We start from the raw sequence: 18582 nt of genomic DNA on the forward strand, positions 1-18582 counted from the left end.
CATCTCGTAGGATTGAGAAGCTAATCCGCTCAATCGTTGCCAAATTCAAACTCTCTTCCAACCAGCCGGGACTCAATACTGGAACTCAGTATTGTACGGGCTCCATCAAACAACCTCCCCATGCCCGAAGGATAGCGCGGACCATCCTCATTGCTTCCCATCATCTTTGGGCGGTTCTACTACGTTTCTGACTTCGAATCCAAACCATCCGCCTCGGTGAGGATTGAGCCCTTCGAGTGTGACGGTCAAATCCGAGTCGAGCTTCCTGCGCTTCAGCCACGGAGCCCAGTCGTCCCATACTATAGCCTGATTCAACATGTCTGATTGATACTCAGGACCCATGAGCTGCTTGTTCTGACAGGACATTACGGCCCAGACAATGTTATAGGCTTGACCCGATAGGTCCCTGTCAAAATCAGCAGTGCCATTGACAATCAGATTGCTGCATGTGAAAAACTGATCCCACGTCTGGTTATTAGAAGCCATGACCCCGCACACGCTACCATGATTAAGAATATTCTGTTAGCAGAGCGGACGAGATAATGTAGTCGAAGGAAGACGGGGAGGGCCAAGCATGTGGGTAACTGGTCATGGAGGCTCACCCTTGATAATGCGGCACGGCGTAGAATCTTCCACAATATTTCATGCTATCATTGTGGGGACGTGATGTGGTAGCAATAGTTCCCGAGGTGTCGGTGTAACCTAGGGTACGTGCCATTGACCTTTCGTATGATTCAGTAAACGCCCACGCCGTTGATGCCGATATACCATAGTTGGCCTTGGTTTGCCATGGCACCGATGGTGCCGCTGCTCCCCCTCCTCCCCCTCCTCCCGCTTGAGGATCTCTTGGTACATGTCTTCGTATGAGAGTCTCGGCGGCGGCGACAACGGCAGCTGGGTTATTGATGGGAGGGGGCGTCAGTTCAAAATTTAGATTGAAGCCAAAGGTAGTTGTTCGCGACGAGCCGAATGTCGTCGATTTGCCATTCGTTGTAGTGTCCGTGAACGCCATCAGTCGCTGCTGTTGAATATCGCAATTCTGATATGGGTCGCAAATCGGTGAGTCAAAATACGTCAACGGCTGTCCATGAAACCAAAATCGCGTCGTCGGGCAGAAGGCTGCTTCTTGGCCCTGCGTCAAGGGGCACTTCAAATTCTGCGCCAGATTCTCCTGGGGAAAGAAGCCTTGCACGCGCTGAATTTCACTCCTCGGAATGGGTTCTGTCTGTTGTTAGCTAGACGGACAAACACATGTTGATACAGTCGTTTGGTACTGGCAGAGGCGTGGGCGTGGGTTTCAATGGAATCTCAGTTCCCCCAACCCTCGGATTATGGCCTTTATCCTTTATCCCATCTGGGTTCGACCTTATTTGGACCTCTCCCCATTGAGCGTCCAGCTTGACGCACAATGCAGAGGGAGGAGCAAGACAAGAAAGAGGTTGAAAAACATTCCTGTGGCTTTTTTATTTTGATTGATGAGTTCTGGGATAGCAGGTAAGTTGGTAATGCTGGCTTGGGTGGTAGTGTCTCAGTAACATAAGTTGATGGGACTCTGTGTGAGTTATATACTATCCGAGATACTCACGGAGCGAACCCACTGCAACTAGTCGAAACATGATATTTGATAAAGGTTTGGTTGGGTCTAATACCCTGTCGGTTGGTACATGATTCGGTTCAGTGCCTCCTCATGCGAGTGCAACCGCTTTGGCCCGCTCCAAAAAAGACTAGATGTGTCGCCACTTGGCAATAATATGCCAAAGGGGTTGTTGAGTTCTAGACCTATATCGGCAATAATGCAAGCGTGGCCTTTGTATCTAAGCAAAGACACGCGCTACGCTGGGTAATCTCTGAGGCTTTCCTAACTCTTCGTATCACCACTCGTCCTCACCATGATGGTGCTGGTGGGTACCCTTTGAGCATAAAATATCAACAATATACGGGCTTGGCACGCCCGAATGGTGTCTGACAGTTCGATGCTGAAAAAGTTACTCATTTCGTCTCGGCTAGAAATAGAAATTGGCCTGATTCCCAGATTCTGCAGCTTCTTCATCCTGTTTCACAAATTTGCCAAACCCGACACTATACACCTCACTCGAGCTGCCCTTTAGCGCAACGAAGCAAAGAGAGAGTAAACATGCGTGTCAATTAGTTCCTGTGGGCTGCAGCCGGTTGTGGGATCCTGACCACAGCCGCCATCGATATCGAAGCCTTGCCCGAAAGCTGGTTGGAGGTCTGCAACGGAGCGGACCATAACAGCCCATTATACCACGTTAATCTGGATTTCTCCACTTCCTTTTTCGTCATTGGACCTGAACAGCGCGCTGCTTTAAGGGGGTTCATGATAAAGCCGGCTAAGCGAACCTGAGTTGAGCCTAAGTCCCCTAAGCAGCTTTCCGAGATCGGATAAGATGCTCTAGTATTTAATACTGGATCTCGTATTTAATAGTAGACTTACAAGCATAAAAGATCGCATAGGGAAGGCGATACCGAAATTTCCCAGCAGCTGAAAAAGGCTGCTTTCGGGCGTTCCGCACTAATTATAACCTTTTATAAAAGGAGCGTTCTACGATAAGTATAAATATATACTTTATAATTAAATACTAAAGTATTATTTATTTCGGTTAAAAATATATTAAAATCCCGGATATATGTATACCTCGGTATAGTATTAATATTATCCGTCGACGAGATATAATATTTAAATTTAAATTATTAAAGTTACCGTTTTTATTATAATTAAAAATAATAACGTAACTTTTAACCTTTTAAAGATAGTTATTTTAAAATGTATTTATTTTATTAATAGAGCCGGATTCGTTTTATTCGCAATAATATAGAAATATATATTTATATAACGTGGTTTACTATTAAGCGGGCCGTATAACTTAGCGGGCCACTTGAAAATACACTAAAAAACGTCCGTGCGTAACCGTGCACTTTAATCAGTTTTAATTATAATAAGTTAAAATTTTAATACGTCGTATAAATTAACGTAATTAAAATAGAAATAGTTTTTATAATTTTATATTTATTTTATTAAGTTTTAAAATTAAAATTACGTTAAAATATACCTCGGTAAGGTCTTAACTTTTTTAAGTTAAATAAATAAAAAATAAAAAGAATATATTTAAGTAATTTATATAATTAATATTAAAGATTTTAAAACCCGATTAAAATTTATTCGAAATTCGTTTAAATGCACGCTTTTTAAAAATCGTAAAATGGGTGTATATTTAAGTGGCCCGCTTAATGATACGGCCCGCTTAATAGTAAACCACGTTATAGCGGTATATATATAACGTGGTTTACCACCTCGCCGAATATATTACCTCGCCGGACACTTTTTTTATTAACCTATTTAATTAAACTTTAACACGTAATAATTTAATAATTATAATACCGATTAAATTTAAAGAAGATCGTATTATTTTAATAATTTAAGCGATAAGAAAAAAACCGAATAAAAGTAATTAAAGAGCTGCTACGAAAGTATACGATATCCCTTTATTTACGTTAAGCGACCGAATTAATAACCGAAATTTACGACGCGAAATTCGATACCGATAATATAAATTAAATTTAATAAAAAAAAGGTACTTTATAATTATATATTTAACTTAAATATTTAAAGGATATCTTTTAATTTTAATATTATAAAAGATATAGCTAATTTCTTTACCGCGTCGCGCGAGGGCGACTGCGTCGGTAAGCACTAGGTTAGGCGCTTTATCGACCGTAACCCGGACTTTAAGACCCGAATAAACCGTTAATACGATTACTAGAGGGCTTTTTATAAAAATCCGGGTATTATTTCCGGCTAATTTATATTAATTACGAATATAAAAGTTAAATACGATATTATTAATAAAGATATATAGAATTTTAATAAAACCGGCTTTATAATAAATATAGTCGGGTTAATACTCGTCGTAATACGCGCCGATCGGCGTGAGAAAGCGAAATCGGTCTAGTTTAATAATCGGGAATAGTCGACGGCTATTAAATGCATTAATTCGTAAAGCTAGTGTATTTCGCCGTTTTTAATCGTTTAAAATTAATATTACTTTATAAACTAATCGCGCGAATATAATTTACCGAGCGACTAAGTAATTAAACCGATTATTAACGGTTAAACCGATAACGAAACGGGCTTAAACTAAATCCGGCACTTCGATAAGTATACTAAGTCGCGAACGAAAGGTTCCTATCGTCTCTTAATCTTAAACGGTTACGAGAGCTATATTTCGGCCGAATTCGAAGTATATTATAAAAGTAACGGCATTATTACGCTTAATATACCTCTTTACTCCTTTTATTTACTTTAATTATTAAATATAACACTTTATTCGCCGTTAAAGCGTGTATATTTAAAAAAATCGAGTTATTTATTAAAACGTCGATAAATTATATTACGAAGTTAAAGTTCTTTATCGCTTTTAAGGCCGCGTATTTTATTATTTTTATAAAAAATAATATTAAATTTAAATTTAACGTATCCGGTTTAATACCTTATTATTTAAACGAGGTAAATAATAAATTAAATATACGTTTTTAAACGCTTATATTTAACCCGTCGCGTTCGGGGACGATTAGTATTTATAACCTTTAAACGTTATTTAACCCGTAATAAACGATTAAGTACTTTATTTTTATTAAAAATAAGGTTTTTACCTATTAAAAAAGCTCTCCGACGCCGATTTTAAATATAATAAATTAAATAACGAAAAGTATAATTAAAATAATTTATAAAATAACTTTTATACGTAATCGAATACGTATTTTAAAAGAGGTTAATTTAAGTTTTTCGAAGCGCCGGAGAATTAAAAAATCGCGAGTCCAGCTTAAAAGAGCCCTTACTATTAAAGAATCTCAAGGGCTTCAGGACGAAAAGATAAAAGGGAAGCGTCCAGCGACTAATGAGGGCGAAACGAGGGGTTCGTCGAAACGGAGGGCGACCGGTGGAAAGCGCTGTGGCACCTGCGGCGAGATAGGTCATAATGTGAGAATTTGTAAAAAAGATATAGAATCGAGTTATAAATTAAATAGCGAGTAATTTTAATTAATTTAAAGTATTATAATTAAATTAATTTATATAAAAATAGTGCGGAATAAATAAAGTGTCCGGCGAGGTAATAAACCACGTTACTTAATCTTTATAATAAACTAAAAATAATTAAACGTAACGTTATATAATAAATTATTATTTTAAAACCGTAATATCGCTTTATAATATAATATATTTACACGTTAATAATTATATAAATTATAGCTTAAATTATATATAACTCGTTATTAATAAACGATTAACGTGGTTTATTATTAAGCGGGCTATATTATTAAGCGGGCTATATTATTAAGCGGGCCACTTTTTTTATACCTCACCACTTTTATATAAGTTAATTTAACTATAACGCTTTAAATTAATTAAAATTACTCGCTATCGGAATCGCTATTTAATTCTACGTCTTTTTCACATGTTCGCGCATTATAACCTGTCTCGCCGCAGACACCGCAGCGCCTTTCACCGGTCGCCCTCCGCTTCGACGGACCCCCTATTTTACCCTTATTAATCGCTCGACGCTTCCCTTTTACCTTTTCGTCCTATAACTCTTATAATTCTTATATAGTAAAAGCCCTTCTAAGCTGGACACGTAATTTTTTAGCTTTTCGGCGCTTCGAAAGTATTAAATTAGCCTCTTTTAATATATATATTCGATCGCGTATATAGGTTATTTTATAAGTTATTTTATTTATACTTCTCGCTATTTAATTTATAGTATTTAAAATTAGCGTCGAGGAGCTTTTTTAATAAATAAAGACCTTATTTTTAATAAAAATAGAGTATTTAGTCGTTTATTAAAGGTTAAACGGCGTCTAAGGGTTATAAATATTAGCCGTCCCCGGACACGACGAGCTAAGTGTAAGCGTTCGGAGACGCACATTTAATTTATTAATTACCTTATCCGGGTTATAAGGTATTAAACCGGATACGCTAAATTTAAATTTAATATTATTTTCCGTGAAAATAATAAAATACGCAGTTTTAAAGGCGATAAAGAACTTTAGCTTCGTAATATAGTTTATTAACGCCTTAATAAACAGCTCGATTTCTTTTAAATACGCGCGTTTTAATAGCGAATAAAATATTATATTTAATAGTTAATGTAATCCACGGTTTAATTAAACACACAGTTTAATTAAACACTTTTTAAGGCCTCGTATAACGAAATATAAATTAATTCTATTACAACGTATTTAATATATTAAAATTAATCGGAATCCTTTTTTTTAAATACTTTTATATTATTTTAATAAGTATACGTATTATGCCCGGGCTCCCCGTAAATTTTATAGCGTCGCGGGCGCGTTTTAAGCCTTCTCGTACGACTACTATTTCGGCGCGATTTATCTTATAATTATTTATTAACGTTTTTTTAAGATTATAAGTTTTTTTAGTTTATATACGAAATAATCTTTTATTTTATAACCGTTTTTTTTCGTACGGCGGCGCCGGTTAAGTATCTTATTTACCTCTCGTAATACGGTTACTTTATCTTTTAAAAGAGCGAGCCGATATATTACCTGCGTTGTATTTTTCGTAATTTAGTTAAGTTTAATTAAAATCGACGTCGAAGAGCTATTTTAATGCCGTATAATACGGTTTCGAACGTATTTAGTTTAAAATTAAGCCTTAATCGAGTTACTTAGGGTTTTAATTTTTAAAGAATAAATAGGCCGAAAAACGTCCCCGAAAGTGTTAAAATACGTAGCTTCACATTTAATTATAAAATAACATATTCCGAATTGTACGGAACGAGTCCTATCCCTCGAAAGCCTCTTTATATATTCGAAACGGTAAAAATCGCTTGGAACGCTTTTAAAAACGCTGGTAGGAAATCCTCTTTTAAAATATAAGTAATATGCGCCCGTATAAAACCTTTAATTTCTTTCCCGTACGCCCTTTTTAACGCACGAAAACAGCCGATATTAAGAGGCTAGAGTTTATGCGACGAATAAAAAAGCATATAAAATATAATAATTAAGTTTTTTTATAGTAAAGCTCGAAAGTTATCGAATAATAACTTTTATAGCCGTTAAGGATTAATAGGCGGTAAGCACCCTTCGTATAAAATTTCGTGTGTTTATCGAAGTATTAAATTTAATCCTCGCTTTTTTATTTATAGTCCAGCTATTTTTAATAACTGCGATTACTTAATCTTTTAATAATAGGCTGTTTTTATACTAGGAAAAAAGGTGCGTTTTTTCGGTAAAAATAATATACGGAGGGATAACGTAACCGTATAATTCGACGCCCTAGATTACTATAACCTATTCCCGGTTCCCTTACTATATTACTTTAGGCCTTTCGCGTCGATCGGAGGTGGTTACGATTATTTCGAACGAGATTTAGCTTATAAAAAACCCGGTTTCGTCGAAATTATATATATCCTCTTTTTAAATTTTATATTTATTAATTATATTCCGTATAAAAATAAACTACGCGCGATACGCGTTGGGACTTTCGTAAAGAACCTTTTAATAATCGATTCTTCGGTTAAAACGCGTCCGGAGATTTAGTTATCGTTATACGAAATTAAAGGCCTAATTAATGCCGAAGCGTTCCGCGTCGCGTAGATTAAATAATCGATTCGCTATATTTTTAATATTATTTATTTAAGGCGGAAACGATCGCGAATTTAAATTAATTATATATTATACGATTAATTACTTTTCGAAATTCGTAAGCTTTTACGTTAATAACTGCGTATCTCGTCGTGGAATACCACCGCGACGCCGGTAACGTAAGGTTATATAAGGGATATTATATATTCGCGCTGCGGCTCGTACGTATAATTTAAGGTCTTTTTAAAGCGCTTAAAACGTTAATTATATATCGTTCTCTTTTTATTAATTTACTATCGTAGGTAATAAAAATATAAAGTATAAAATATAAGTTAACGTAGTTTATCACTACGCGACGTATATTACTTAGCGACGCATTTTTTTATTTTTCGACCTTTTTATATAAATTAATTTAATTATAACGCTTAAAATTAATTAAAACTATTCGCTATTTAATTCCTCGCTTAATTTTATATTTTTTTTATATGTTCGCGTATTGTAACTTGTCTCGCCGTAAATACTACAGCGTTTTCCACCGGTCGCCCTCCGTTTCGACGAACTTTTATTTTTATTTTTATCGGGCGCTAAACGCTTTTTTTTTACTTTTTTCGTTTTGTAACTGCTGAGATTCCTTAATAGTAAGGGCTCCTTTAAGCTAAACTCGCGATTTTTTAGCTCTCCGGCGTTTAAAAAGTGTTAAATTAGCCTCCTTTAGTATATATATCTTATCGCGTATAAGGGTTATTTTATAAGTTATTTTAATTATACCCTTCGCTATTTAGTCTATCGTATTTAAAATTAGCGTCGAAAAGCTTCCTTAATAGGTAAATACCCTTTTTTTAATATAAGTAGAGTGCTTAGTTATTTATTAAAGGTTAAACAGCGTCTAAAGGTCGTAGGTATTAGCCGTCCCCGGACGGGATAGGTTAAGTGTAAACGTTTAGAGATATATATCTAGTTTATTAATCACTTTATTAGGATTATAAGGGACTAAATTAAAAACGTTAAATTCGGATTTAATATTATTTTTTATAAAAATAGCGAAATGCGCGGCCTTAAAGATAATAAAAAACTCGAGCTTCGTAATATAATTTATCGAGGCTTTAATAAACAGCTCGATTTCTTTTAAATAAGCACGCTTTAAAGCCGAATAAAGTGCTATATCGAGTAATTAAAACAAGTGAAATAAATAAGGAGGCATACCGAGTGTAATAATATTATTATTTTAGTAATATATTTTAAATTCGGCCGAAATATAGCTCTCGTGGTTATTAATAATTAAAAAGCGGTGGGAACTTTTCGTTTACGTTTTAATATATTTATCGAAGTATTTAATCTAGTTTAAGCCTGTTTCGTTATTAGTTCAGCCATTAAAAGTCGGCTTAATTACCCAGTCGCCCGGTAAATCGGTTTCGCGGGACTAGTTCGCGAAGTAATATTAGCCTTAAACGATTAAAAACGGCGGAATATACCAGCCTTGCGAATTAATGCATTTAATCGCCGTTATTTATTCCCGATTATTAAGCTAAACCGACTTCGCTTTTTTACGCCGCTCGGCGCGTATTACGACGAGTATTAACTTAATTATACTTATTATAAAGCCGGTTTTATCGAAATTCTAAATATTTTTATTAATAATCCCGTATTTCGCTTTTATATTCGCGATTAGCGTAAATTAGCCGGAAATAACTTTAAAATCTTCGTAAAAAGCCTTTTAATAATCGTACCGACGATTTATTTTAATCTTTAGGTTCGGGTTACGGTCGATAAAGCGCCTGACCTAGTGCTTACTAACGCGGTCGCCGCCGCGCGACGCGGTGAAGAGATTGGCTATATTTTTTACATTAGCAAAATTAAGAGGTATTCTTTAAATATTTAAATTAATTATATATTTATAAAGTATCTCTTTTTTAATTAGATTTAGTTTACGTCGTTTCGGTCGGATTTCGCGTTTTAAAGTTCGGCCGTAAATTCGATAGCGTAAAGTTAATTCGGGTATATTATAAGCTTTTATTGCTGCTTTTTAACTTATTTAATTCGCTTCGTTTCGTGTCGTTTAAATTATTAAAACTATTCGATTTTTTAAAATTAATTAAACATTATAATTATAAAGGTATTACGCGTTAAAGTTTAATTATATTAGAATTAAATTTAAGTACGTCGCTAAGTAATATGCGTCGCGTAGTGGTAAACCACGTTATTCTTTTTTAACTATAAAGTAATTTAAATTAAAATAGTATAAAAGTAATATATCAATAAAAGCGGACCGCTAAATTTATATATTATATTATTTATATTCCGCTATTAATAATCGGGAAGAATTAAGGGGAGGAGACGTAAGCTAGGTAAAAAGTAGGGTACTATGCCTTAAAGTAGACCATTATTTCGAAACCTCGCTATCGCGCTCTTACTATCGTTACAGTGGGTTCTAAGGCTTATTAACCGTAGAATAAACTGCCCGCTTAATTTTTTAAGGGTTTATAACGTAGGCTATAATATTATATAATTAATTTTATACGTAATAACGAATATTACTATACGTTACGCTTTATAATTTCGATAAGTTTTACTTAATTTTATTATTTTAATACTTAAGGTTAACGTTTTAATAATATTAAATAATCCGCTCTACGACTCGATATAAAAACCGGTCGCTTCGTTTTCGTAACGCGTAATATTATTATTTTTTTAAATTGCTATATATATAAATAATACGGTGTTTACCGCCGCGAGACGAATAAAATGCTTAAAAAAATAAACGTAACTATAAAAGAACACGAACCTAAGGTACTATTCTTCCTCGCTATGCAATTACGCGGATCCGGCTAATTAAAGCTAACCAGCTCGTCCCTTTTTAAACCCGACTTCTCAAGGACGCATCGACGCCGGCTAAACTCGAAGCGCTCTTACCCGCTTTATACCGGATCGGACCCGACGACGCCGACCTCGCGCCCTTAAAACTAGAGGACTCCGCTTATCTAGAGAAAGAGCTGGGACTAAGTCGGCTAACGAAACTTTCTTCGCGGCTCTAGGTCGCGGGTCGCCCTATACCACCCCGCCCGCTGCACTACTAACGGCTGCTCGGTCGGGAGATCGTCGTGGCGGAGCAGATAGACCTCTATCTAGTCTAGGCGACAGGGCGCATTTACCTAAAGCTTATGCGGCGCTTTCTGCTTAAACCCCACTTCTAAAGCCGGTATCTCGTTTACCACGGCTATAACTGTTCTTAACTTATCACGACACCCTGCCACTACCTAAGGCTTTAAAAGTCTACGCTAAGCTTTTTATTCTCGTATACCGCGTTAATTTACTACGAGAGCGACTTTTCGCTTACGAAAAAGAAATATTTTTTATTAGAAAAAATCGTATAAGCCGATTAAAAACGCTTTATCGTCGAACTTAATATAAAGTATATTTACGATTATATTAATAAGCGCTTTTACTTCGAAAAATTATACTTTAACCGATTAAATAAGCTATAATTATTAACCTTCGGCTTTATATTACGTTTATATATACCGCCTTAAGATCGCTACGGAAATTTCTTTCGCGATAATTTTATATAATTAACCTCGGCCACGGTATATATCGCGGTGGTATTTATAGCTATATAAATTAACCTTATTATTATAGCTCTTATTAAAAATAAAGCCTTTTTATCGGCGTCGTATAGCTTTATTATCTTCTCGCTTTTAAGCCCTTTTATTACGATAGGTTTTATTTTAATCGTATTTCTTATTATATTTATATTAAACTAAGTATTAATAATAAAATTTTAAAACCGTAGGCTTTCTCGTATAATAAGTATAAATAACGTTTAGTGTAAATATATATCCGTAATTTTTACTTTTAATTAAGCTAGTCGTTAATATATATCTTTAAATACTACCGGTAAAAATCGTTAATATTAGCTTTGTACGCTATTTCTTTATTAAATAAAGGTATTAATTAACTCGTAATAACTTTATCTCGTACGGTAAATATATTTATACGTTATTAATTTTTATAATACTCGTAATTATAAGACCGAATAAAGATATATTTAACGTGGTTTACTACTACGCGACGCATATTATTTAACGACGCACTTAAATTTAATTCTAATATAATTAAACTTTAACGCGTAATACCTTTATAATTATAATACTTAATTAATCTTAAAAAATCGGATAGTTTTAATAATTTAAGCGACACGAAACGAACCGAATTAAATAAGCTAAAGAGTAATAATAAAAGCTTATAATATACTCGAATCGACTTTACGTTATCGAATTTACGGCCGAACTTTAAAACGCGAAATTTAATTAAAACAACGTAAACTAAATCTAATTAAAAAAAAGTACTTCGTAAATATATAATTAATTTAAATATTTAAAAGATAGCTCCCGATTTCGCTAATGTAAAAAATATAGCTAATCTTTTACCGCGTCGCGCGGCGGCGACCGCGTCGGTAAACACTAGGTCAGGCGCTTTATCGACCGTAACCCGGACTTAAAGATTAAAATAAATCGTCGGTACGATTATTAAAAAGCTTTTTATAAAGATTTTAAAATTATTTTCGGTTAGTTTATACTGGTCGCGAATATAAAGGCGAAATACGGGATTATTAACGAAAATATTTAAAATTTCGACGAGACCGGCTTTATAATAGGTATAATCGGGTTAATACTCGTCGTAATACGCGTCGAGCGGTATAAAAAAGCGAAATCGGTCTAGCCTAATAATCAGGAATAAATAACGGCGATTAAATATATTAATTCGTAAAGCTAGTGTATTTCGCCGTTTTTAATCGTTTAAGGCTAATATTACCTCGCGAATTAATCTCGCGAAACCGATTTACCGGGCGACTAGGTAATTAAGCCGATTTTTAATAGTTAAACTAATAACGAAACAGGCTTAAATTAAATTAAACACTTCGATAAACACATTAAAACGTAAACGAAAAATTCCCACCGCCTTTTAATTATCGATAACCACGAGAGTTATATTTCGGCCGAATTTAAGGTATATTATTAAAATAATAATATTATTATACTCGGTATGCCTCTTTATTTATTTCACCTACTTTAGCTACTCGATATAATACTTTATTCGGCTTTAAAGCGTGCTTATTTAAAGGAAATCGAGCTATTTATTAAAGCCTCGATAAATTACATTACGAAGCTCGAGTTTTTTATTACTTTTAAAACCGCGCATTTCGCTGTTTTTACGGAAAATAATATTAAATCCGGATTTAGCGTTTCTAATTTAATCCCTTATAATCCCGACGAAATAATTAATAAATTAAATATATATCTCCGGACGCCTATACTTAACCTATCCCGTTCGAGGACGGCTAATATTTACGACCTTTAAACGCCGTTTAACCCTTAATAAATAACTAAGTATTTTATTTATATTAAAAAGAGGGTGTTTACTTATTAAAAAAGCTTTTTAACGCCGATTTTAAATACGGTAAACTAAATAGCGAAAAATATAATTAAAATAGTTTATAAAATAACCCTTATACGCGATAGGATATATATATTAAAAAAGCTAATTTAGCACTTTCTAAGCGCCGGAAAGCTAAAAAGTCGCAAATCCAGCTTAAAAAAGCCCTTACTATTAAAGAATCTCAGTAGCTATAGGACGAAAAGGTAAAAGGGAAGCGTTCAGCGCTCGATAAAAATAAAAATAGGGGTTCGTCGAAACGGAGGGCGACCGGTGAAAGGCGCTGTGGTATTTACGGCGAGACAGGTTATAATGCGCGAATATACGAAAAAAATATAAAATTAAGCGAAGAATTAAATAACGAGTAATTTTAATTAATTTTAAGCGTTATAATTAAATTAATTAATATAAAAGGGTTGAAAAGTGGAAAAAGTGCGTCGCTAAGTGATATACGTCGCGTAGTAGTAAACCACGTTAATTTATATACCTTAAAGAAATAAAGTAAAGAGTTTAAACTTTATATAGCGTATTATAAAGCTAAGCGGCTAATTTACGACTATTATATATTTATAAGGATTAATTAAGCTTTTATAACGGTATAATAAAACCGTTAAGGATAATTATATAAGTTTATAAAAATAAGGTACGGCTTATATTTATTTTAATATAAAATATTAAGCTTTTTTTATTAGCGGGAGTATATTATTAAAAGATTTAAATTTAAAACTATTAAGTTTATTATAAGGCTTATATACTCGATAAGGCGGTAAGGCTCGGTTCGTAGTATTAAATCTATTTATTAAAAGTAAGTTAAGATAAAACTATTAAAAGCTATAAATAAGTCGTATTTATAGAAATACATTATAAATTAATTACCTCGAGATAAGTATTTATTTAATAGCCTCGTAAAGTATATTATTAATAATTTATTCTCGTTTAATTATTATTAAGCCGTTTATTACTTATAATTAAAAGTATACGTAGAAAATAAATAGTTTTATTATAATCTATTAAGTATATATATACTTATTAAATTACACTTACCGCTTAAGCTTATTAAACGGTATAAAATAATAATCTTAGCCTTAAGTGAGCTACTTAACCGATTTAAAGCTTCGAGACCACGCGCCGTAAATAACTATAATATAGTATATAGCGCGGCTTAGTAAATATAAGGTTACTCGAATAGTAGATTAAACCTGGCTATATTCACTAGTTTAACCGCTCGGCGTATCGTACTACGGCGAATTAGAGCACGAAGGCAGCCTGGGACGAAGGAGGGTAGCGTCGCGATACGACTAGTCGCCGTGCTTGCTTTTCTGCTGTTTAGCGGTCACCGTTACTGTCGCCGCCCTCCACGTCGGCAGCCTTGTTTCCCAACCCCCTAGACACAAGTCCGATCAATTCGACCTGCTTGAAAACGTGAGCAGATATTTCATTTGGGAATTTCCTTATCGCAGAACCATTCGCACGTTGAGTTGTTATCGATCGTCGCGATCCAAGAGCCTCGAGGAGAAATACTCTAACCCCACCATGGCACCCCGCGGTATGTTACTTATTCATCACGTCGCAAGGGCTAACCTACTAATAGTTATCGCGGTCGTAGCACCGCCGACGGAGCGACAGCTGGGCCTTTATAGGCTCGTTCCTGTAAAAGGTACCACCGATATAACTATAATCGAGTTTATTCTTTTTATTTTAATAAAAATAATATTAATTATATTAACGTTATTACGATTCACGGCCTCGATACCGAGTCGCCTCGTATATAAATATATAAAAAAACGAAGTGTAAATATATTAATTACGCGATAACGATTTACTTTCGGCGGTTATTTCGAAGGCTCGTATTTATATATACGATTAAAACGCTAAAGTGTTTAACTATACGCTTATATAAACCTTACTAAGCTATACCGATAATCTCTTAGGCTAAGTAGCCGCCGAGCGCGGTTAAGGTAGCGAAGCTCGTCTTTTAATCTTCGTAATATCTTACTTCGGCGGCCTTATATTCGTAGAGGTAAAGCACGTGTAATATAAAATAAACTATAGCTAATTATATTAGGCGATTTTTCGAGCGGTTTAAAAAGGGAGCCGTTATCGTAACGTTTTATCGGTAACGGTCGGCGCCGTTTTTCTTACTACACTATTTATAAAAGCGAACGCGGTAAAGTAAGCGTTATAGCTCGTAATAATTAAAGGAATTATAAGCGAGTAAGTATTTAATAAACTAATTCGAGATTTAAAGTAAAAATAAGATTTCGTTTAATAGCGAGTTTAAAGGTTTATTAAGATTTTTAATATTAACCTTATTAAATTACCTCTCTATTACTTTTTTAAAACGAGCACGATTAATATTTTAAAGAAAATTTTACCCGGACTATTTATAAAGATAACGCCGGGAAAAATAAGCCGCATAATAAGCTATTTTATCGCTATTACACTTAATATACTAATCGTGCTAGCTCGTCTCGAAATTATTTACTTATATTTATAAATTTCCTCGTAATAGCTTTAATTTAACGCACACGATAATAAATAAATTTAAAGGATCGAAAGACTTTAAGTTTATTTTAATTAAAAGAGCTATATAAAGTTTAATATTCGAAGTTTAAAAAAGTGTTTAAACGCCGAAGAAATAGTTAATTTACTATATTTACCACGTATATAATAATATTTAATACGAAATAAAGTCCATTAAATCTTATTTCTTTATTCGATTTAATAAGAATAAGGACTTTATAAAACGAGAGACGGTTTTAAAGCAGCTTCTTAAAAGGATCCCGCCACGTACGAACCTAAACGCGTGCCAGCGGACCGTCGTCGAGGGCCTCGGTGGTATCGGCAAGACGCAGGTCGCAATTAAGGCGGCCTATCGCGTGCGCGAGGTGTATCCCGAATGCTCGGTCTTTTTAATTGCCGGCGGTGGATATAACCATGTTCGAGAATGCCTACCGAGAGATTAACTAAGCACTCGGGGTAAAGGGGTATAGAAAATAATAAAGCCGACGTTAAGGCCCTCGTAAAAACGGTTCTAAGTCGAGACGAAGCGGGGTAGTAGCTTCTTATTATCGATAACGCGGACCGCTCGCACCTTTTATTAATTATAAACTAAACGAATAGTATATAACTAAGGTTAAATTTAACGAAGTTAACTTCGTATCTCCTCGTTAATCGTAAGGGCTCGATTTTATTTACTACTTAAAATCACTAAACGCCCGTCGGTTTCGAGCCCCGGTAAAGGTTATTTAAAATCGATACGTTAAATTACTACGACTTAATTTAATTATTATAACGAGGGCTCCGGTTAAATTAAATAAGTAACCTTTATAATATTAAATTACTACTCGATTACCTCGTTTACTTTTCGTTAATAATTAAGTAAGTTTTAACTTATATAATATCGAATATAAATACGACGGTTTTAAAGTATTTAAGCTATTATAAGTTTAACGATTAAAGTATAATTAAAATATTTAATAAAGACTTTAAAGATTAAAACCGATACTAAGCGATTTAAAACTCGATAGCCGTAACGTAGCTTATCTCTTTTTAATAAATTTAACGTAATACGCTATTAACGGTAAGCTACCTTTAATTTATCGCTTACTTCGTAGAAAAAAATATCCCTATCTTTTTTTTACCGGCCGGAGAGGACGAGATAAATAAAAACGAGGCGATAAGCATTTTATAAATATACACGTTTATTATAAATCGTAGTACATTAAATCGGTTCGATATTTATTAGCTTATACGTTTTATTACGCGAACCTAAGTTTAAATTTAAAGGAAATAAAGTTAATAAATAACGAATATAATATAATAACTCTTTAAAAAGTTTCTATAGCCGAAGTACGAAAACCGAAATATATAAATATAATACTTACCTTATACGTAAACGGTGTTAATGCTTAAGAATAAATATAGCGAAAGGGAGACGTTAAGGTCGCTATAATATAACGTGGCAGAATACTATAGTTTACTTAAGAAGTACGCGAAGGCGGAGGAGATATATCGGTAAATATTAAAGCTAAAAGAAACGATATTAAGCCGCGAATATCCCTTTATACTTATAAGTATAAATAACCTAGTAAAATTACTTTAATAATAAGGGAAATACGCGGAGGCGGAGAAGATGCATCGGTAGATATTAACGTTAAAAAAGTGCTAAGCCGCGAGTATCCCGATATACTCGTTAATATAAATAACTTAGCACTCGTACTCGATAAATAAGGGAAGCACGCGAAGGCGGAGGAGATATATCGATAAGTACTAAGGCTAAGGGAGACGATACTAAGCCGCGAGTATTTTAAAATATTAAAGAGTATAAATAACTTAATAATAATACTTAAGGATATAAGAATACGTAGTTAAGTAAATAAACTTAATTAATAAGTATATTTATCGACGAATTTTAAATATATATTAATTATTAAAATTAATATAGTACGTAACTCTTAATCGTGTATAAGAGCTAATAATAATCGCGAAAGCGAAATAAACACTATATTAAATAATATAATAAATTTTTATTCTAACTGTGTTACTTTTTATAGTGAGTATTAATACGAGTTAATATAAGGCCTTAATTATAATAAGTGCTTTTATTAATAAAGATAATAAAAATAAAGAGGGAAAGAAAAAAATAATTTATAGTATTATACTTAATCTTCTCTTAAGCTTTTTTTAAGGGTTATTATATTAATTAACCGGTAAATAGCTAACGGTTAAGTGTAAAACCTTTAAATAACGTATATAACCGTTATAATTAAATATAACGAGGGTTATCTATTAAAAATAATACCGAGATTCGTATATTTCCGCTAATATTAATACTATCGAACAATTCGTAAGGCTGTGTAATGAGCACGGGAGCGACAGCCACTATTAATAATGATAAGAGTTAATTTATCGTTTAAACCGAGGCCTGGGCCTTATACGGATATTAGGGCTATACTAGCTGTTATAGTACATTGATACGGCGCTCCAGTGGGCTTGTTTCGGCCCCCGCCGCGGTATTCGTCCTCCTAAGCTCCAGCACCCTTCTATCGGCTTTTACCGCCTTAAAATCGCCGTATAGGCCTTGTACGCGCTACCGCGTCCCTTATTAAACCTGTTATTTATTACTATATAACTATTTAAGCTACGAAGACGCTGTAGTAAACGTAATAATAAAAGGAAAAGGGGAGGGAAGGAAAATAAAGTAAGGGCCGCGATAGCGGTGTAGGGTAATTACGAAGGCAGCTTCGGGGTAAATAATAGCCGGTATAGTAATGTTTTCGCTTTTAATAATAGGTCGTATTAAGTGCCTTTTTAAGGCCACTATTATTTAATAATAGCGACTAGAGCTAGCTAAGTGGGTAATATTCCGGCACTAAACGCCCTAAAAAATGGTACGTGGGTGCCGGAAACGGTGCTGTAGCACCGAGGGTAGCTTTAATAATGCGCTAATATGCGAAAATCTACCGGTGCGTTACCGGTGATAGTTAAATAGCGCTCCTTTAACGTTTTTTTTCGACTAGAGAACAC

At 34.1% G+C, this 18582-nt stretch overlaps 2 protein-coding genes across 2 annotated transcripts; one reads left to right on the plus strand and one right to left on the minus strand.

Annotated features, from left to right (window-relative positions):
* Positions 1–147: 147 nt before the first annotated feature.
* On the minus strand, positions 148–1450 carry PG997_008029 (uncharacterized protein; the record flags this gene model as incomplete). The annotated part of the gene is made up of 3 exons (XM_066812344.1): positions 1408–1450; positions 603–1221; positions 148–406 (listed from the first exon to the last, which is right to left on the minus strand). Exons 2-3 carry the CDS (start codon positions 1010–1012, stop codon positions 148–150), a joined length of 669 nt encoding a protein of 222 aa, XP_066667686.1. The 5' UTR covers positions 1013–1221; positions 1408–1450.
* Positions 1451–14586: 13136 nt separating this feature from the next.
* Positions 14587–16019, plus strand: PG997_008030 (kinesin light chain; the record flags this gene model as incomplete). The annotated part of the gene is made up of 3 exons (XM_066812345.1): positions 14587–14599; positions 14645–14703; positions 15867–16019. 3 exons carry the CDS (start codon positions 14587–14589, stop codon positions 16017–16019), a joined length of 225 nt encoding a protein of 74 aa, XP_066667687.1.
* Positions 16020–18582: the final 2563 nt, after the last annotated feature.

Source organism: Apiospora hydei (assembly GCF_038363865.1).
Source record: "Apiospora hydei strain CBS 114990 chromosome Unknown utg000006l_segment0_segment0, whole genome shotgun sequence".
Classification (NCBI taxonomy): Eukaryota; Fungi; Ascomycota; class Sordariomycetes; order Amphisphaeriales; family Apiosporaceae; genus Apiospora; species Apiospora hydei.